This window comes from Vulpes lagopus, chromosome 3 (genome assembly GCF_018345385.1).
Source record: "Vulpes lagopus strain Blue_001 chromosome 3, ASM1834538v1, whole genome shotgun sequence".
Lineage (NCBI taxonomy): Eukaryota > Metazoa > Chordata > Mammalia > Carnivora > Canidae > Vulpes > Vulpes lagopus.
The window spans coordinates 45,047,040-45,067,221 of NC_054826.1; the positions used below are offsets into that span (position 1 = coordinate 45,047,040).

Consider the following 20,182-nt stretch of genomic DNA (forward strand, 5'->3'; position numbering starts at 1 on the left):
GATTGGCACCAGGACCACCTGTCTGAATCCCACACTAAGACATGTGCCAGCTGTGTATGCACAGGGCTCATGCTCCTGGGTCCTCATGAGGCCGGCGGGGGGGGGGGGGGGGGTACTGAACCCATCTCAGCCTTAAGGCTCCAGAAATAGGCAGGAGGGCTGCTGCTATGACCAGAATTATCCATTCGTGTCCAAGGGCCAGTGGGAGCAATGTGGGGGGAAGACGAGATTTCCTGGTTAATTAAAGGCTCTGCTGGGTGAGTGCCAGCCATTTCCTTAGAAGAGGAGCCGAGAGATCCCTGGGGCTCCCTCATCAGGAAGGGAGTCTTGCTGAGTGCTCTCAAACAAAAATAAAAACAGGCTTCATACTATAGCAGGTGGCAAACTTCAGAAAATTGTCCCCTGGAGAGGAGTGGGTGCAGGTGGAACCTCTAACGAAGCTGCAGAAGAGCTCCTGACACTCTGTCAAAGGTGGCAATAAGCCAAATCAGGGACCCAACAAGGTGCTGGGAGCCACCCTCTCCTCCCGAGTACCCTTAGGGCTTATGGGCCAAGGACCGCACATGTCTCAGGATGGCGTTTCCTTCGTGCCATCTCCAAAAGCCATCCCTGCAGTGAACGATGCCAGCCTGAGCGCCGACACTAAGCAGGTTATGCGATTAATGCCGCTGTTCAGTCAGCAGACAAATTAATCTCCTTAAGTGGTTTAGTGGAGGGTGGAGATGCGTGGGTCTGAAGGTGGGAGGTCTCCGCTGGCCACAGCAGGCGTGGGACACAGGCTGGGAAGGCCGCACCCAGATAGCTGCTTGGCTTCTCCCGGCTCGCTGTGTCCCTCCAACACTGGCCTGCCCTCCAGTCTCCTCTCCAGGCTGCCCTGGTGCCTGGCACACAGCAGGCGCTCAGAAGTGCTGGCTGTGAGCTCCAAGAGCCTGAATCTGGTCTTACCCGCTGCACGCAGCTCAGGAACTGTCCTATCCATCTTGATAGCTCTGAGCCTGGCAGTGGGCCTGGCACACCATTGATGCTTGTGACTTAAGGAGGGAAGGAATATGCAGCATGTGCCAAGTGCCTATTTGGAGCCCTGGGTTGGATATTTTGAGGGCCTCCATGAAGGACAGGGTTGCTGAGGAGTTGAGTTAGGAGTGGAATAGAGGGGCGCCTGGGTGGCTCCATCAGTTAGGTGTCTGCCTTCGGCTCAGGTCAGATCCTGGGGTCCTGGGATGGAGCCCCTCATCAAGCTCCCTGCTCGGGGCGGGGGGGCGGGCTGCTTTGCCATTTTCCACTCCTCCACCACTCTTCCTTGCTTGTGCTCTCCTGCTGACCCTTACTCTCTCTCTCAAATAAATTTTAAAAATCTTAACCAAAAAAGAGTGGAATGGAGTAGGCCGAGTGGGAGTGCTAGTAGTGAAATCCTCTCTTCTTCCTCTTGACCCTCCCAAGGGTCCCGGGGCTATTATTTTGCCCCAGATGTGTAGGAATCTGTCTCAAAGGCATCACCACAGTGATGGGAATGACCATTGCAGTAAGGATAGTGGTACTAAATTTCATAGTCTTTTCCTGCATCAGCCTCTGTACTAAGGACTTCCTAGAATGTCTTGTTGGGTCCTCCTGACAGCCCCACAGGGTAGGTGTTACTCTCTCCATCCTCCAGACAAGGAACCCAAGGGCCAGAGAGCTGAAATCCATGTCCCAGTTGTCATGAAGCAGTAAGTCATTGAGCTGAGGTGTGAATCCAGGCACTTTGGCTTCCAAATCTGGGATGTTAAATACAGAATCCTATGTACCCCAAAGCAAGGCAGGACCTTGCTGTCGAATTCAGAGGTGGTATTTGGCAGGACCGCCTAAGGACAAAGGGTGGATCAAAGTATGTGTTGCAAAGACTGTCCTGATTTCTGAACCCTGCCTTGCCATCCCTCCTTTTCCCCCTTCTTCCTCCAGCTATGAATACAGCCCAGGGGTGCAGCCTGAAAGTGGCCTGTGTCTCAGCAGCTGTGTCGGATGAATCGGTGGCTGGGGACAGTGGTGTGTATGAGGCTTCCGTGCAGAGGTGGGTCCATAGGAGTCCTGGCTCTCTCTGGGACGTCTGAGAATGCAGAGCCCTGGGCCCGCTCAGGGGTGTGGGAGGGGTCCATAGGAGGGCATAGCCAGGTGACCCCATCTTCCCCTTGGGAACCCTGTTTGAGGTGTGTTGGAGATGCAGACAGCACTGTTGTTCCCCCTGGGGCTTGAGGCATGGCATGTGTGCAGGGATGCTGGTTCCATGATTGCCACGAAGGACATCTGGCTAGGGGTGCAAGTCCTAAAGAAAGAGCAGCCCCTCTCAGAGAGGAATCCCGAGCAGTTGTGAGAAGGCAGGTGTCTGCCGGGAGTCTGAGCAGACCCAAACCTTCCTCCTTGAGGACCCAGCTGCACCCTGCCAGAGAGAAGCCCGTTTCTGGAAAGTGGCTTTGGCCCTGGGTAACTGCTGGGAAGTCTGACCCTCCTCCCCTTGTTGCCTTCCAGACTGGGTGCTTCCGAAGCCGCTGCTTTTGACAGTGATGAATCAGAAGCAGTGGGTACCACCCGGGTTCAGATTGCCTTGAAGTAAGTAACTGGGAGCACGAGCGCAGAGGGGTGGTCGGCAGCATCTCCCCAGCTTTGACCTTCACGGCTGCCCTGGGACCTGCCAACGGTGTGGGCTCCCAATTAAAGGGGGCCACCCTCTCCCTCCCTTTCAACTCCACATTTTACAAAGAGAAAAATGAGGTCTTAAAGACCTCCTAATTTTCCTGAACTCACTGAGCTGGCCAGTGGCAGAGCCAGAGCGTAAGACTCGCATCTTGATCTGTTTGGCCACTGTAGCTGTGGCTTTTCGTGTTACCATCATCCCACTGTGGTTTCAACCCTCCAGAGGCTACAGCCCAGATTGGCTCTTCTTGTTGCTTTCTCTTGAGGCAGGAGGGCCTCAATACTATTTTCACTGGAAATTAATTGCTGACATTTAAATATCAAGAAATTTCACACGAAATCTTCTGGCTTCTCTTTAAAAATTCAGACTGACAGCTCTGCATCTCCATCCCTGCATGGCAGCAAAGCCCTGGCCCTATGCTCTCAAGCTCACCAGAGTCCCCAGAACAGCCAGCAGCCCCATCTGTGATCATTAAGAAACAGAGAAATGTGTCACTCATAGGTGCTCCATCTGCCCCTTTCCATTTCAGGTATGAGGAGAAGAATAAGCAATTTGCAATATTAATCATCCAGCTCAGTAACCTTTCTGCTCTGTTGCTGCAACAGGACCAGAAAGTGTGAGTACGTTGCTGACAGGGTATAGATTACCCTCTCAGCCTCTGTGGCTGTCCCCGGGAGTACTCTCCTGCTCTGCCCTGCTCCAACAACAGGCCCTGTGTGTCTTTAATATATATGACCGTAATGCAAAGTGTCAATACTGTGAATGCAGATACAGGCATAATGGTAAACTCACTGACTTATAAAGAGAAGCATGTAAACAGCTTCAGCTCCTTCACAAGTATGTCATAAGCACCTGTGCTGTGCCGGCACTAAGAATGGAGTAGTGAGCAAATCCTTGCCCTTGTGAGCTTGAAGCCTCATGAAAAAGAAGGTCACGGCCCCTTTTATCTGCTCTAAGCTCAAGTATGCCACACAGAAAGAGATAGGTCTGCTGTTCTCGAGAGTCATTGCCTGCCACTGTGCTTCTATGGAAGGGTGTGAGGGGTATTAGCTTACAGTGGACGATCCAGCAAACACCTGCACTGTTGGCTTATTGGCTCTTCCCATTGCAGACCGGGTTTATGTTTCATTGCATTTCATCTGCCTACATGCTCCTTCTTTAACTAGACAGCACACTCAGGGCAGCAACAGGAGCTCCTGTTTCTGTGGTCTGTACCCAGCCAGCATCTGGAGCTGCCACATGTTGGAAGGGGAAAGGCAGGAGGAAAGCATGTCAAGCAGAAGGAGGACAAGATTGGACAGTAGAGTTGTCAGCCTTTTGCTTTTACAGTGCCGGAATGAATAAGCTTCTCCATATGTCACTGGTCTTTGTTCAGGGGTACCCGTGGGAGAGTACCTAGAGGGGAGCTGAATGGGTCACAGGGTCAGTGCATCTATAATTTTGTCAGGACTGCCACATTCCCCTCCACCGGAGCTGTAGCATTTTGCCTTCTGACCGGCAGTGGGTAAGGATTCCTGAGTGTTAACAAGCAGACTTGCCGATCCTTCTGTTCATGGAAGTTTGCACATGGTTGGCCTCCGGCTCCACCCACTTTAAGGTTCTAGGGATTGGGGGATTCAGAAGGAAGAGTAATTCGTTATCCTTGGGGCCCTTTCTGCTTCCTTTACAAATACCTGCATAGCCACTGGAGAACGTACAGACTCCCCCCACTGTTGTTTTCTTAGGGATTTGTGGCAACTGCTGAGCCCAGCACATCAGCCCACACTTGGGCTGACCTATTGGCTCTCCTCTGTCACCCTCTAGGAACATTCGTGTAGCTATCCTTCCCTGCTCCGAAAGCACCACCTGCCTGTTTCGGACCCGGCCCCTGGACGCCTCAGACACCCTCGTGTTCAATGAGATGTTCTGGGTGTCCATGTCTTATCCAGCCCTTCACCAGAAGACCTTAAGAGTCGACGTGTGTACCACTGACCGGAGCCATCTGGAGGAGTGCCTGGTGAGGGCCATGCCTGTCTGTCTGTCCATCTGGGCCGCCTTCTGTCCTTCTGGGGATGGGCTCACATTGCAGTGTAGGGAGAAGGCTTGGAGAAAACGCAGGCTGTAATGTAAGTGAAGCTCATCCGGGTTCCAAGCAGGGACTTGTGCAGGTGAACGGCATTCTTGCACTTACTGGGAAGGGGGCAAGGAAGCCAGAAGCTCCTTTCTGAGTTGACCGATTGCCGGGCCACATCCCTTGTGCCTGACACTGCATTGGCTTCGGACTCCATCTCAGTCTCCTTCTCTATAAAATCCAGCTGACACTGGCTACCTCACGGATGGTTCTCTGGGGATTAAGTGAGGATTAAAGCAGTGTTTCTGGAACTGAACATGCACACAGGTTACCCGGGGCTCTGGTTAAAATGCTGATTCTGATTCAGCAAGTTTGGTTGGGGGCGGGGGAGTGGGGAAGACACCAGGGGATCCTGCATTGGGGAAGCTCCTAAGTGCTGCTGATTGCTGCTGGTCCTCATAGCAAGGATGAAAATCGTAATGTGTCTGCACATACCAGATGCTCACTGGCTGTCATTCTCCACCCCCATCCCCCTCAGCTGGGGTACAGAACAACATCATTGCCATTTATGTGGTTGGTATTATTATTGGCCATAATGCGACAGGATCCATAGATTGAATGCACGTTATGTGGTGAGCACTAAGCTAAGCTCTCTCCATGTAGTTTGTCTACCTGCACTATAATCTTATAAAATAGGTACTCTAATGCTAGTGAGGAAACCAAGGCACAGAGAGGTAAAAGAACTTTCTCAGGGTCACACTGTCAGGAAGAGGCAGGAACATTTAGAACCGAGGCAGGTCTACTTGTACAGCCCACCCACATCAGCCCTGTCGTGTTTTCACCAGCATGGTGCTCTCCAGACCCCCAGGTAGGATAGTGGCTGAAGACTGTTGAGCATGAGAGACACTGGATGTTAGAGCAGAAGCTTTTCCAAACCCAGGCTTTTGTGGTGAAGCATTTCCTCAGCTCTGGGAATTCCTCAATGAGAAGAGAATCCTATTTTCTTCTCCTAATTGGATGTCTTTTATTCCTCCTTCCTAATTGAAGTCTGGCCATTGCTGGTTGCCATGGCAGCAGCCAAAGCGCTCATCCCACTGTGGCTTGTCTCTGTCTGTGGCCAATGGGAAATCTACTTTCCCGTATCCTGTGGGGATGTAGAGTATTGGGTTGCCGTGGTTTGGTGGCTAGAGGAGCAGGCAAGGAAGCAGAACATGAGGAGAAAGGCTGTGTGCTCCCATGTGGTCTCCCTACACTGCTGGGTTTGGGGAAATCCCTGGTCTGTTTTGCACTGCTTAATCACCCAGGATGGTCCCCATCCTGACCAGCATCTGGGTCTAGTACCACGCTAGGAACTCTGCATACAGTATCTCACTTAAGCCTCCCTAGTAGCCTGAGGAAGAAGCCTTAGGATTGCTTCCATCTGCAGATAAAGGATCAAGACTCCAGAAGCCTAAGTAACCTGCCCAGGCCATCCATCACGTGGAGAAGCCTGCTTCCTGATCCCAGCTTCCTTCCACGCAGCCATCGTACTGTCCTACCTCTCAGGGGGTTACTGTGTCCCCCTGGCCCCAGACCTGGATTGTGGGCTTGGATGTATATGTGGCCTGCTTTCTCCAATATCTCGGGCAACAGTTCTACCAAATGCTTCAGCATGGCATAATGGGTCACAAGCTTTCCAGCTGGGCCCTGGTTGTCCACTCCCCAGCTGTTAGACTCAGAGCCACTCAGTACAGGTTCTGTAGAGAAAGCCCACTTCCTGGGCCCCCATGGTATCTCATAGGTAACCATTACAACGAAGAGGCTCCCCTGCCCCTTTTCACCTTGCCACCCCCACTTGGGAAAACCCCAGCCCTGTCAAAGTGACCTCTCCATCCATGCACTCGGAGGAAAACACAGCCATGCTATACGGTTTCATTTTAAAATTGTGGCCATAGGGGTGCCTGGGTGGCTCAGTTGGTGAAACATCCTCTTGATTTTGGTTCAGGTCATGGTCTTATGGGTGATGAGATTGAAAGCCCCAGAAGCCCAGTGTCAGACTCTGCACTCAGCATGGAGTCTGTTGGAGATTCTCTCCCTCTGCTCCTCCCCCTACACGCAAGCATGCGTGTGTTCTCTCTCACAAATAAATAAATCTTTTAAAAAATAAAACTGTGGTCATAAACCTCACATGAGCCTTAATGCTACTCAGCCCTGCTACTGCATCTCCCTAGACCCATTTGCCTTCCCCTTGTCCCAGGGGCGAATTCTTGAATTTTTTTTAAGATTTTGCTTATTTATTTGACGAAAGAGCATGCACAAGCAGGGGGAGTGGTAGGGAGAGGGAGAGGGAGAAGCAGGATCCTCCCTGAGCAGGGAGTCTGATGTATGGTTACATCCCCGGACCTGGGATCTTGACAGGAACAGATATCTGATGCTTAACAGACTAAGCCCCCTAGGTGCCCCCCAGGGGCAAATTCTTACCCTCTCCTCTGTCCTCAGACTTCCCCCAAGCTCCTGCCCTACTCCCAAGCTCCCCCTGCTGAGGCCCTTGCTTCAGGCCCTTCTTGCCATTTCTCCTAGCTCTCCTGTTGGCCCCTCCCCGCTCCCACCTCTCAGGGACATTATACCACCAATTGTTGGAGCTCCATCCTCTCTTTAGTCTTCTCCCCTCCCCTGGATCTGGCCTGTCAGTATACCAACATGCTGTGAATCCCCCAATGCTTAGAAACCCAAAAAGCAAAAAAAAAAAAAGTGTTTTACCCATGTCTCCCTCCAGCTACTACCTTGTTTCTTTCCTTTATAGCAAAATGTGAAAAGGGTGTTCGTGTTCTTTCTGTAACCAATTCACACGGGATTTTGTCCTCACCATTCCACTAGAAATGTGCTCAGCGAGGTTGTCAGTGCCACTTCTCCATCATCATCTCCCTTGACTGGGTTAACGGTGTTTGGTTCAGTTCCTCAGCGAGTCTTCCTCGGCATCCTCTGCCCTGACTTGGCTTCCTGGTCACCTTGCTCTCCGTGTCCTTCGCTTGTCACTCACTCTTCTGTCTCCTTCACTGATTCTTCTCTGTTCTGTTGATTGCTATATGTTAGAAGGCCCCAGCGCCTCTCCCTTTTGCATTTGCATCCACTGCCCTGGTGATTGAGACCTTGGTCCTCTGGCTTCAAACACCAGGCCAGATGTATGGCTCCAGCCTGAGCCTCTCCACTCACAGCTGCCTTACACCTCTGCTGTCTGTTCCACATCTTCTCTTGCCTGTCCAAGAAGCCTCTCAGATGAACTTGTTCACAAGCACACTCCTGATATTTCCTCCAGTGTCTCAGCTGACGGCAGCCCTGTCCTTTCACTGCACCAGGCCAAAGATCCCAGGGCCATCTTTGACCTCTCTCTGTCTCTCCACCCAACAGCCAGTCCTTTAGGAACTTCTGGCAGGGATGCGTGGGTAGCTCAGTGGTTGAGCGTCTGCCTTCCACTAAGGTCGTAATCCTGGGGTCCTGGGATCGAGTACTGCATCCGGCTCCCCACAGGGAGCATGCTTCTCCCTCTGCCTGTGTCTCTGCCTTTCTGTGTCTCTTATGACTAAATAAATAAAATATTTAAAAAAAGAAAGGAACTCTTGGCAGCTCCATCTTCAGAAGAGGCCCACACCCCAGCTGGTTACCACCGCACTGGCCCCACTGCCATTTGTCACCTGGATTGTGCAGCAGTCTCTACTGGGTCTCCCTGCACCTGTCCTTGCCTCCATTCATCTCTTCTCAACACAGTAGCCAGAGTGATGCTATTAAATTGCAAATCTGTGCATGTGACCCCTCTACCTAAAACCTTAGAGTAGCTTCTGTCTCCACCTAAAGTTAATTCCTGGGCCCCTTGCCTGCCACCCAAGGCCCTTGGGGATTTGCCCCTTGTCGTCCCAAAATGAAATCTTGGGCGTCCCCATGCCCCTTGGATATGTCAGCATACTACCATACTTCCGGCTGTGCCCTCTGACCGGATTCTGTTCCTCCCATATACTGATGGGCAAGGCTCACCCCCCCGCCTCATCCTGGGCTTGCCCAAATGTCACCTTCTCCGTGCAGTCTTCCTTTTACCCTATTTCAAATCACATCCCGCCCCTCCCCTCTCTCAGTACCCATCATCTCCTCTCCCTGCATTGTTTTTCTCCTGCAGCACGTTCCCCCACCTAGCATTTGTCTATATCACAGATTTTAGGGGATACGTGATTTTCATATTTTATCAAATAACTAAAATCAAGATGCAATTTATAGTAGGTGACAAGTCACATACTATAACTGGTAACTGTTTTTCTTTCTTAGGGTGCATAAAATAGTGAATTGTATAATTGCTGACATCTGCGATTCTGTGAAACACAATATAGCATTTACTTAGTGATTTGTTTATCTGACTCCCTGAGACTGGAACGTAAGCTCACAAGGGCAGACATTTTTATTCTGCTGTATCCCCAGCACCCAAAACGGTGCCTGGTTCATAGAGACTATTTAGCACGTATGTATGTATCAAATAGGTAAATGCATGCCCTCAAAGTGCATCATTTACCAAAGTGGACCATATTCTCACCTATGAGCCAGCCTAAAGTAGACCGTGTATCTTGCTGAAATTAATAATAATCTGGTGGCAGTGTTATACCTCAAAGTGGTCATTATATTCGTTCCCCCTTGCCCCTCACACATGGCCTGGCATGTTCTGAACTGTAATATCTGATGCATTTGTCTGTCTTCCTGAGAAACTCTGAGTCCCTTGAGGGCAGAAGCCTGTCTTACATGTTTCTGTGGCTCCAGAGTCTGCAAAGTGCTCAGGGGATATTTATTAAATGAATAAATGAGTAATATATACATATTTGTATATATTTAAATTTATTACAAGTGCCTAAAATGCACCAGGCATTCAATACCTGAATTAACTGTTGTCCTGCAGGTAGGAATTTGTGTTCTCCACTTACTCACCACTGTTGTAGAAATTAACCTTTAGCCACACAATGGGTTTCACAGTCTGTAGCACACCCTGGTCCATCCTGATAGAAGGAAAAACTGGGGAAAAGGATCCCAGGTGGATTGGAGAGCCCTCTCCTCATCCCCAGTGCCACTCAAGCCACCACTTGACTACTGGCCCACTTCACAAATGGGCCTGGCATTTCTGCTACCCACTGGCACAGCAACTGCTGTGTTTGGGGATGGTGAATCAACTAAACCCCAGACTTGATCAGATCAGGGCTCTTCAAAAGGCAACATGTTGAAACAAAAAACCCTCTGAGGAATGATTAGAATTATTTTATCATCCTTACCACTAAGGATGTATGTCACTGGAAATAAATCCTCTCTCTAGAAGGTTATATTCAGATTGGCTAATTTGATGTAGTAGTTTATTTTCATCTTAAGGCACCCATTTACACAATTCAGAGAAAAACTGTATATAAAGATTAACTGAAGAGAGATCTTACTGTCCCTGCCCTTGCACCCAATACTACCACCTACCCTATATAGCTAACCACTTTGATTAGTATTATCTTTATCTTTCCATTATTTCTCATTGCACATATGTTCATGCGATAATGTTCACTCTCCCTTGCACCTCAAATATGTTGCAAAATATATGTATGTATCTAGAGAGAATATATATATTCTTATCCCTCTTTCCATTTCTTTTTTTTTTTTAAGATTTTTTTATTCATTTGAGAAAGAGAGCAGATCGGGGGGGAGGGTCAGAGGGAGAAGGAGAAGCAGGCTCTCCACCTACCAGGGAACCTGACATGAGGCTCCATCCCAGGACCCTGGGACCACCACAGAAGCCAAAGGCAGACACTTAACTGACTGAGCCACCCAGGTGCCTTTTCCATTTCTTATACAAAATGTAGCGTACTGCATATTCCATTCTGCACTGTTGTGTTTTTTTTTCCCTTAACAAAACAGCCTGAAAATATCTCCACATCAGCATCTAGAGATCTTCCTCATTTTTTGTACATAGCTATATAATATCCCATTGTGTAAAGATATTATAGTTTATTCCTTCAGTCCCCTGTTGCCAGAGCTTTGACCTGTTCACAATCTTCTTCCTTGACACTGGTCTTAGTGATGATTTTTTGGATCTGACTCCAAAAGCACAGGCAACAAGAGCAAAAGTAAGTAAGATTACATCAAACTAAAAAGCTTCTGCACAGCAGTGCAAGTCAACAAATGAAAAGGCATCCTACCAAATAAGAGAAAATATTTGCAAGTCATATATCTGATAAAGGGTTAATATCCAAAATGTAGAAAGAACTCCTATAATTCCATAGTAAAAAAGCAAACAATCCAACTTAAAAATGTGCAGAGGATCTAAATAGTCACTTTTCCTAAGAAGACATACAGAAGGCCAACTGGTACAATAAAATGATGCTCAACATCACTAATCAGGGAAATGCAAATCAAATCTACCTCATACTTCTTAGAATGGCTATTATCAAAGAGATAAGAAATAGCAGATGTTTGCAAGGATATGGAAAAAAGAAAATCCTTGCGCACTGTTGATGGGCTGCTATGGAAAACAATATGCAGATTCCTCAAAAAATTAAAAATGGAATTACGATATGATCTACCAGTCTCACAACTGATCAATATCAAGATCAATATCCAAGATCTTAAAGAGATACTTGTCCACCATGTTCAAAACAGCCTTTTTTCATAATAGTCAAGAGACAAAGGCAACCCAAATGTGTGCCGGTAGATAAATGGATTTAAAAATGCGCTCTCTGATGCACCTGGGTCACTCAGGTAAGTGTCCCATCTCTTGGTTTTGGCTCAGGTCATGATCTCGGAGTTATGAGATCGAGCCCCACGTGTGGAGCCTGGTTAAGATTCTCTCCTTCTGGGATGCCTGGGTGGCTCAAAAGTTGGGTACCTCCCTTCAGCCCAGGGCATGATCCTGGAGTCTTGGGATTAAGTCTCATATCGGGCTTCCTGCATGGAGCCTGCTTCTCCCTCTGCCTGTGTCTCTGCCTCTCTCTCTCTCTGTCTCTCATAAATAAATAAATAAAATCTTTAAAAAAAAAAAAAAAAAAGAAGATTCTCTCCCTCTGCCCTCCGACTCACTTATGCATGCTCTCTCTCTCTAAAAAAAAAAAAAAAAAAAAAAATGATCTCTGTGTATGATGGAATATTATTCAGCCTTAAAAAGGAAAGCAGTCCTGTCACATGTTGTACACAAATGAACCTTAAGAATGTTATGTTAAGTGAAATAAGCCAGTCACAAAAAGACAAATACTGGGTGATTCCACTTATGTGAGTTTTCAGAAGTAGTCAAATTCATAGAAACAAAAAGTAAAGTGGTAACTAAGGACCAGGGAAAAAGAAAAGGGAAGTTGCTCAATGGATATAGAGTTCCAGATTTGCAAGATGAAAAAGTGCTGGAGGTCTGTTTCATAACAATGTAAATAATAACTCTATTGAACTAGATACTTTAAGATGGCAAAGTTCATGTGACAACATGGATGAACCTTGAAAACATTATATTAAGTGAAATAAGCCAGAGAGATAAAAACAATACTGTATGATCTCACTTCCACATGAAATCTAAAAAAACAAATTCATAGAAACAAAAAACAGATTTGTCATTACCTGGGGTGGAGAGAGGTAGGAAAAATGGGTGAAGGGAGTCACAAGGTACAAATTTCCAGTTATAAGGGAAATAAGTTCTAGCCATGTAACATAATACGGGGACCATAGTTAACAACACTGTATAGCATATTTAAAAGTTGTTAGGAGAGTAGATCTTAAAGCTCTCATGGTAAGAAAAAAATTGTAGGGCAGCACAGGTGGCTCAGCAGTTTAGAGCCTGCCTTCAGCCCGGGGCGTGATCCTGGAGACCCTGGATCGAGTCCCACATCAGGCTCCCTGCATGGAGCCTGCTTCTCCCTCTGCCTGTGTCTCTGTCTCTCTCTCTCTCTCTCTGTGTCTCTCATGAATAAATACATAAAATCTTTTTTAAAAAATTGTAACCATAAGATGACGAATGTTAACTAAACTTGCCGTGGTGATCATTTAACAATAAATACTATACCAACTCTTTATTTATTTTTTAAGTAAGCTCTACACCCAACCTGAGGCTTGACCTCATGACTCTCAGATCAAGAGTTGCATGCTCTACTAACTGAGCCAGCCTGGCACCCCGCAAAATCCTTATATCGTACATCTTAAACTAGTACAACGTTACATGTCAGTTATATTTCAGTAAAACTTGGGGACAGGATGGTAAATTTTGTTTTTTAGCATAATAAAAAAATACATGCAATAGGTGTTCAATAAAGATTTGGTGTATGAGTAAACCAATGAATAAGTTAGTGAATGAGTGAGTTATTGGAAATGATTAACAACTAACCCTTTCCTCTTCGCGGAAGCTCCTATACCCTCTGGGGATAGTTTTCCTACTTTTCCCAGGAGCCAAATTCCCCAGAATACCTTGTCAGTCTGGCTTATACTCTTGCCTTTTCCCATCCTCAACAGGGAGGTGCCCAGATAAGCCTGGCTGAGGTCTGTCGGTCTGGGGAGAGGTCGACTCGCTGGTACAACCTCCTAAGCTACAAATACTTGAAGAAACAGAGCAGGGAGACCAAACCAATGGGAGCCAAGGTCCCCACCCCAGGGCCTGAAAGCACGGTGAGCAGGGTCTTGGGTTGGCCCCACCCTTCTATGTCTGCAGCAGCTGGATGGATGGCAGGGAAAGCCTCTCCCAGAATTGGAGAGGGCTGGGCATCAGAGGTGGGGGGGAGCAGCAAAGGGTATTGGAACAGAGAGGGAGAGGAGGGTAGGATAGGAGAGGCCTCTGCGAAGGGGCAGGCTGCCCCCCCATCTGCAACTTTGCCCCTTCCACATCTGTGCTCTCTCCCCTTCTGCACTTTGCTTGACATAATATAACTCACCTGACAGAAACCTTAATTTATGTGTGTTTTTTTTTTTTTAATGAAGTGGAGAAGAAAGGAGGAACCTATGGAAGAAAGAAATGTAACCTTTATTGAGATGCTGCTATTTGCATAGTGGTCAGTAGGAAAGACTTGCTCTAAAAGGCAGCAGAAAGTCACAGGGAGGACAGTCAGAAGACTGGGTATTTGTTGGGTGACGGGTCAGTCATTTCACTTCTGTGAGCCTCTATTTTTTTCATGTCTAATCTGAGTCTCGGGGGGTCATTAGGAAGATTTGAAGGAGAACATGTAAAGAAGAGTCAGTACGTGGTTACTTTGTATAGTCATTGCCCAGAATTTCAATAGAGGGGAGAGGCTTGGTGGTACAGGTGAGGATAAGGGTAAGGATTAAATCTGTTTCCTCCTCCCTACTCCCACCTACTTTTTCATCATCCTCATCATTTTCTGCACTTCCTTTTGTGTCAGGCACTGTCCTGCTTATCATATGCCATTTACCAAGACTCAAAAAGGTTACCTAAGGACATCCAATTAGCAACACACAAAGCTAGGTCTCCCTCACTCCAAAAAGGAGTCAGTGAGCTGGGAAAGGTCTTGAAAACATCCTCTGTTTTCTAGAGCTTGTCCTTGGGTAAGTGATGTGAACCCTAGGCACATTAGTTTCTTTGTTCCCATTTCTCAAGGGAATAAATCATAAGGACTACCTATCAGAATAGTTGTTAAGATAAAATAAGATGCTACACATAAGCTATCTATCAGGGCCTGACGTATTCCAGGCCTTTGATTGGTTTTTGTTCCCTCTTCACCAAAAGATTTCAAGGATTTTCCAGGCTTGGGCCCACAGTACCAGGGTATTTGCAAATTAACCATGTGCTCAGAAAACTACAAGATCAGTTTTTGCTTTACTATTATCTGCCATTTACTGAGTGCTAATTATGTGCTCAGTGTTCTTCTTTATACCTTATATATTCTTATTTAATTTTCATAACAACCCTTTGTAGTAGTTATTAGAAACTACTGTAGAGGAAACTGAGTCTCGGAGAGGTTAATTTCTTCAAGTCACACAGGCTTCCTCACTGTAGACACCATTCGGTATAGATGTTCTTCCTCCAGAAAGTCTTCCCTGAATGCAACCTTCAAGCTGACTTTGCCATTGTTCCTTTATTCCTAAACATCACATTGTTTTGTTATTGACAGTTCATGTGATGGTCTCCCCAACTACACCATAATCTCTTTACAGCCAGAGATCTTATTAATTCTGCCTCACTCAACTACTAAATTTGACTGTCTTCCAAAAGTCTGTCCATGCGTATAGGGGTTATTCTCAGAACTGCCAGTTAGATGAACTAAGTGCTATATTTCCAGTTTATAAGTGACCTGGGGGCAAGAGGCTTACTCACTCTGGTCTTCAGTTTTACTCTCAGTTCATGGGGAGTGTCACACTCTAAGCTCTGATTCTTGCCAGGTAAGGTGGCCCTGGTGGTATGCAGATGAACCCCTGGGCCTTTGTCTCCACAGGATGCTGTATCTGCTCTGTTGGAACAGACAGCAGTGGAGCTGGAGAAGAGGCAGGAGGAAAGAAGCAACTCACAGACGCTGGAGGACAGCTGGTAAGCAAGGGTTCCCTTGGGCCCTCAGGAACTGATCTGGCTTGGACCTGGACACAAGAATGAGGTGCCCAAACTCCAGGGCAACCAAGAGAAGTGTTTCCCGGGGAAAACAGAACCTCTCTCCATATGGGTTCTCTACAGGTGACAAGGCAATACAATTGACCCTTGAACAATGTAGGGACTAGGGGCACCAAGCCACCACACAGAAAACACACATATAACTTTTGACTTACCCAAAACTTAACTACTAAGAGTCTACTGTTGACCAGAAGTCTTAACCAATAACATAAAATCTATTTATACATACTTTTTATATGTTTGATATACTGTATTCTTACAACAAAGTAAGCTAGAAAAAAAAGTTGAGAAAATACATGTACAGCACCGTAGGATATTTATCAAAAAAAAAATCCACATATGAGTGGACCTGTGTGGTTCTAAGATCAACTGTACGTAGCCTGGTATGATGGTTCCCAGAATTTCTTCCCAATTTGTCATTTTGTGATCTATAAATCACTCGTGCTATTTCACATATTAGTGTCTGCATTGACTCACTGGTGTTTACTTTGGTTAAAAAAAAAAGTTTCCTATTACTGTAAGTGGAAAGTAAGTATAATCTGCCATAAATTGAAGATGTTTCAGTAAGGAATTGCATTTGACTACTAGTAACAGAGAGGATAAATAATCAGCTCAAATAAGATAGTTTATTTCTTTGTTACTTAAAAAGAAGAATGGGAAGAAGCAACAAATGTTGCTGGGAACCCAGGCTCCTCCTCTCCTTCCTCTTCGCTCTGCTTACTAGGCGACTGCCATCACGGAGGCAGCTTTATAGCTCAGAATGGCTGCCCAATCACCAGCCATCAGGCAGCCATCAGAAAAGAGTAAAGACAAAAGATATGCCTGTATGCCTTTTAACCAAAAGTCCTACCCAGCAATTTCTGCTTGATTTTCCCTGGCCAGGCTTAGACATTTGATCTTTGATCTATCTAACTGCAAGGAAGGCTGGGAAATGATATCTGTTAAGTTGGGTACAAAAATCAGGGTTCTATTACCAAGGAAGAGAGTGGAGGTGGATACTGGGTGGGCCATGAGCAAGTCTGCCTCAGAAGGCAACTGGAAAATTAATGAAAATACAACAAATATATTAAAACCTACCTAGACCTATTGCTTGCTAAGGCTCTAGGCCTGATGTCTTCTGTCGTTTTATAACAGGAATATTAGTCAGTATTTCAGCAATATTAAAGACATGCCACTGCCAGAGAGACTTCTCCTTGTGTCCAAAGAAGAACTGCAGACAGCTTTCTCTCTGTTTGCTTCAATGCTTCTTAGTCTCTTTTATCCCCCAAAAAAGAGGTCTCATCACCCATTTAGGAAACAGTGGTATAGACCAGAGTTCACACCTTAGCTTCATCATTTTTTGTGTCACCTTTGGCAAAGCATTTTTAACTTTTTCTTGCAGTATGACACACTTAAATAAAATTTGCCCTAAGCACACATCTCAGTGAATTTTCAGAAGCCAAAGTATCCATGTAACCTGCATCCAAATCAAGAAGCAAATCATAAGCAGCTCTCTAGGAGCCCTCTCTGGGCTTCCTCCTGGTCCCTGCCCTCCACCCCAGGGGCAGCTGCTGTCATGCACATCATTCTAACCTGTCTAACCTTATCTGAGCCTCATCTGGAAAAGCAGGATATCACACCGACTTCTTGGACTCATTGCAGAGGGAAAGCCACTGTAATGAAAGTTGAGCAGAAAGCTCATAGTGGACACTCAGTAGACGGTAGAAATTATCATTTGGAAAATGAGAAGGAACCATGCCAACTACCAGCTAGGAAGGCAGAAGGCAAATCCCATCTCAGAAATGACCACAGCCTGTGAATTTGCCATTTGGGAGGAAGTAGGGTCCGGCTTAAGTGCACATGCTCTGAATTCAGACAGCTAGGGATTTGGAGTCTTGCTCAGCCAGCTTCCTGTGGGATCCTAGGTCTGGGTGAGGCCGGAGCATCAGTGAGTTTTAAAAGCTCCCTGGATGATCCTAATGTACAGCTAAGGCTGAAGACCATGTCTCTAAACCTCCATTTCCGCCTCCATGAAACACAGATTTGATGAGTGGCCACAACACTTGGGGTATTTTGTAGACTCGATAGAATTATGCACGATAGCACTTAGCACGGACTGTGTCCCACAAGAAGCACTTAGTAACTCTTCTATATTATTCTATTACAGCCCCCAGTTATACATTTAGTCCCAGAAAGGGTCTTTCCATAATATCTTTTATTCCAGGGGTCAGAAAATGTTTTCTGGAAAGGGCCAAATAGCTCATAAATGTCTGTTTTGTGAGCCATGTGGATTCTGTGCATCTATTCATCTCTACAGTTGTGGTGTGAAAGGAGCCCTCGATGACATATGCACCAACATCATGTCTCTGCCATTGAAACTTCACTAATGGATGCTGAAATTTGAATTTCATTTAATTTGCCCATGTCATGAAATATCATTCTTTTTTTGATATTTTTTTCAGCCATTTAAAAATGAAAAACAAAAAGAAAGAAAGAAAGAAAGAAAGAAAGAAAGAAAGAAAGAAAGAAAGAAAGAAAAGAAAGACCACTCATAGCTTCGGCTGTCCAAAATAGGCAGCAGGCTGGATTTGCCCACAACCTCACCCCTCTTTTACTCTTCTTTTTTACTATTTTATTTCTCCATGTGTTAAAGGGTAGGGCAAGGTTCCTGAATTTTTGTATGTTAATTCGTTTGTTTTAGGGGTCTCTCTCAATTGTGTCATTTTCTCCTTTTCCCTCTTTCTCCCTCCCTGTGTCCCTATCTTTCCTGTCTCTCCTCTTCCTTTCCATCCCTTCCTACTTCGCCTTTCTTTCTCCCTCCCTCTCTCGCCTCTCCCTCTCTCTTCCTCTCTGTGGCACACTGCTGCTGGGCTAGGGTGGGCTATGCAAAGGTCTGATGCCGGAAACAGGCCCAGGACCTGTCGTCCAAAACCCTGGCACAAGATCAGTGGTTTCTGCCAAATTCCAAGCTTGTGGTGAGACTTTTCAAGCCATCCCCTAGCAACTGCCTTCTGTTCTTTCTCCCTTTGTGGCTCCCTCTCTCCCCACCCCTGCCATTCAAACTTCCCTAGACACTGACTTACAAAGAGGACCGGGAATCCTAGAGCTGCTGTACTGGAGTAAATCCATCCGCAGCCCCCCTACCCCCAGACTGGAGGCTTCTTTTGGTGTTGGAATGTTAACTAGCTTTGCTGCGCCTGCTCCCCTCTGGAGTCGTGTGCAGAGGTCCCCCAAAGACTGACCCTCCCTTCTAATTTCCTCTCCGTCTCTCTCAGCACCCAAGAGCCAGCATGCCATAGTCACTCCCTCCTTTTATTTGCTTAGGTTTCTTTAGTGCATATAATCACAAGCCTGGATTATTTTAAGACCCACAAGCGAACCAGAATTCTAAGAGTATTAGAAAATAGACTATAATTGCAGATAATGCTAGGGTGAAAGTCCTGTGTTTGCCTCCTTGGGAACTTGTGTGTGTTTGTCCAGGGCAGAGGTTGAGAAATGGCATTGCTGGGTCCCAGGGCATTTGTGCTTTATATTTTAATAGGCATTGCAGAATAGTTCTCAAATAAGATTGAACTAGTAAATGCACCCCCCCCCCAGCAGTCATTAAGAGTACCCTTAAGCCTACAACCTCTCTGACGCTCAGTATACTCTATCTAGAGTACTTAATCAAGAATACATACATGTTTCATCTTAGCAGATACTGCTAAACTGATTTCAGAGTGTAAATTGGCTGCTCTGATATACACTCCCTGCAGGGAAATGCCTATTTCCCATGCCTTCACCAGCACTTATTTGCCACTCTAATGAGTAAAAAGGTGTTGTCTACTATAATCATTTTCCTCCTGACAATTGAGATTTTTTTTCCTTTCTGGAAATATTTACATCAGACACATGGTCAAAAAGAAAAGACTTCCCTCATGGTTAAGCACCGAGTGGAGTTGGACAGCCTGTATTGGTAACCTGGCTGCACCACTTAGTGGTCTGTGATGCCGGACAAGGCCTATCAACTTTCTGATCCTCAGCTTTCCAATCTATACAATGGAAACAATAATTGCCTTCAGTGTTGTTGTAAGGCCTTAGCATAGCACATGGTGCTTGTTAAGCCTCCAATAAATGCCGATTGATGTGGCATCTGTCAGATTCTCAGGGAGGTGCTTATTGTGTGTTCTCATGTTGAGTGACCCTTTTCTGAGTAGATCAAGAAGCTGTGGGGGCAAAAGAAGAAAGTAAGGAGGGTCCATTAGCACCAGTCCCCATCTAAGAGCAGGGGAGGTTTTAGTCATGGGGCTGGAGCTGGTGATCCAAGGTCTTTCCTCCCCATCAGGAAAAGCCCAAGGGAGGTTTTATGTTTGTCCAGAGTCTCACTGAGCCACCTAAGGGGATGTCAGATTCTTTGGGCTGGAATTCCTTCCGCTCAGTATGGCAACACTGTCTCCTGCTGATCAGATGCCTGGCAGTTCTGTATGTCTTTGAGAAGATGGGACTAAAGATAAATTAGTAATTAACAAATGCAGTCCATTTGTCACAACAACTCCTCCCAACCCTGGAGTCTGAAGGGAAATAATAATTATGAAAAGTGTCACCAAAAATAAACTCTCTTCAACAAACGGTTCCGGAAAACCATTGGATATCCATATAGGAAAAAATAATCTCTGAGCACCATGTACAAAAAGTAATCTTAAATGGATCATACAGTGAAACATAAGTGGTAAAACTATAAACCTACTAAAAGAAAACATAGGAGAAATTCTTTGCAGCTTTGGGGTAGGCAGAGATTTCTTAGGTAAGACAAAACAGCACAAACCATAAAAGAAAAAAAATGATAGATTGGACTTTATCACAATCAAAAGCTTCTGTTCTTTGGAAGACACTATTTAGAAAATGAAAAGACAAGCCACAGACTTGGAGCAAA

General features: G+C 46.1%; 1 protein-coding gene across 4 annotated transcripts in view; it reads left to right on the plus strand.

Annotated features, from left to right (window-relative positions):
- WWC1 (WW and C2 domain containing 1) overlaps positions 1-20,182 on the plus strand; it is a 150,355-nt gene that overhangs the window by 113,595 nt on the left and 16,578 nt on the right. For all 4 annotated transcript variants that reach the window (XM_041749309.1, XM_041749311.1, XM_041749310.1 and 1 more), the window contains exons 12-17: positions 1,939-2,047; positions 2,503-2,583; positions 3,198-3,284; positions 4,472-4,664; positions 13,191-13,343; positions 15,122-15,213. In XM_041749309.1, the coding sequence (XP_041605243.1) occupies positions 1,939-2,047; positions 2,503-2,583; positions 3,198-3,284; positions 4,472-4,664; positions 13,191-13,343; positions 15,122-15,213 (715 nt within the window). The remainder of the gene's footprint in view (positions 1-1,938; positions 2,048-2,502; positions 2,584-3,197; positions 3,285-4,471; positions 4,665-13,190; positions 13,344-15,121; positions 15,214-20,182) is intronic.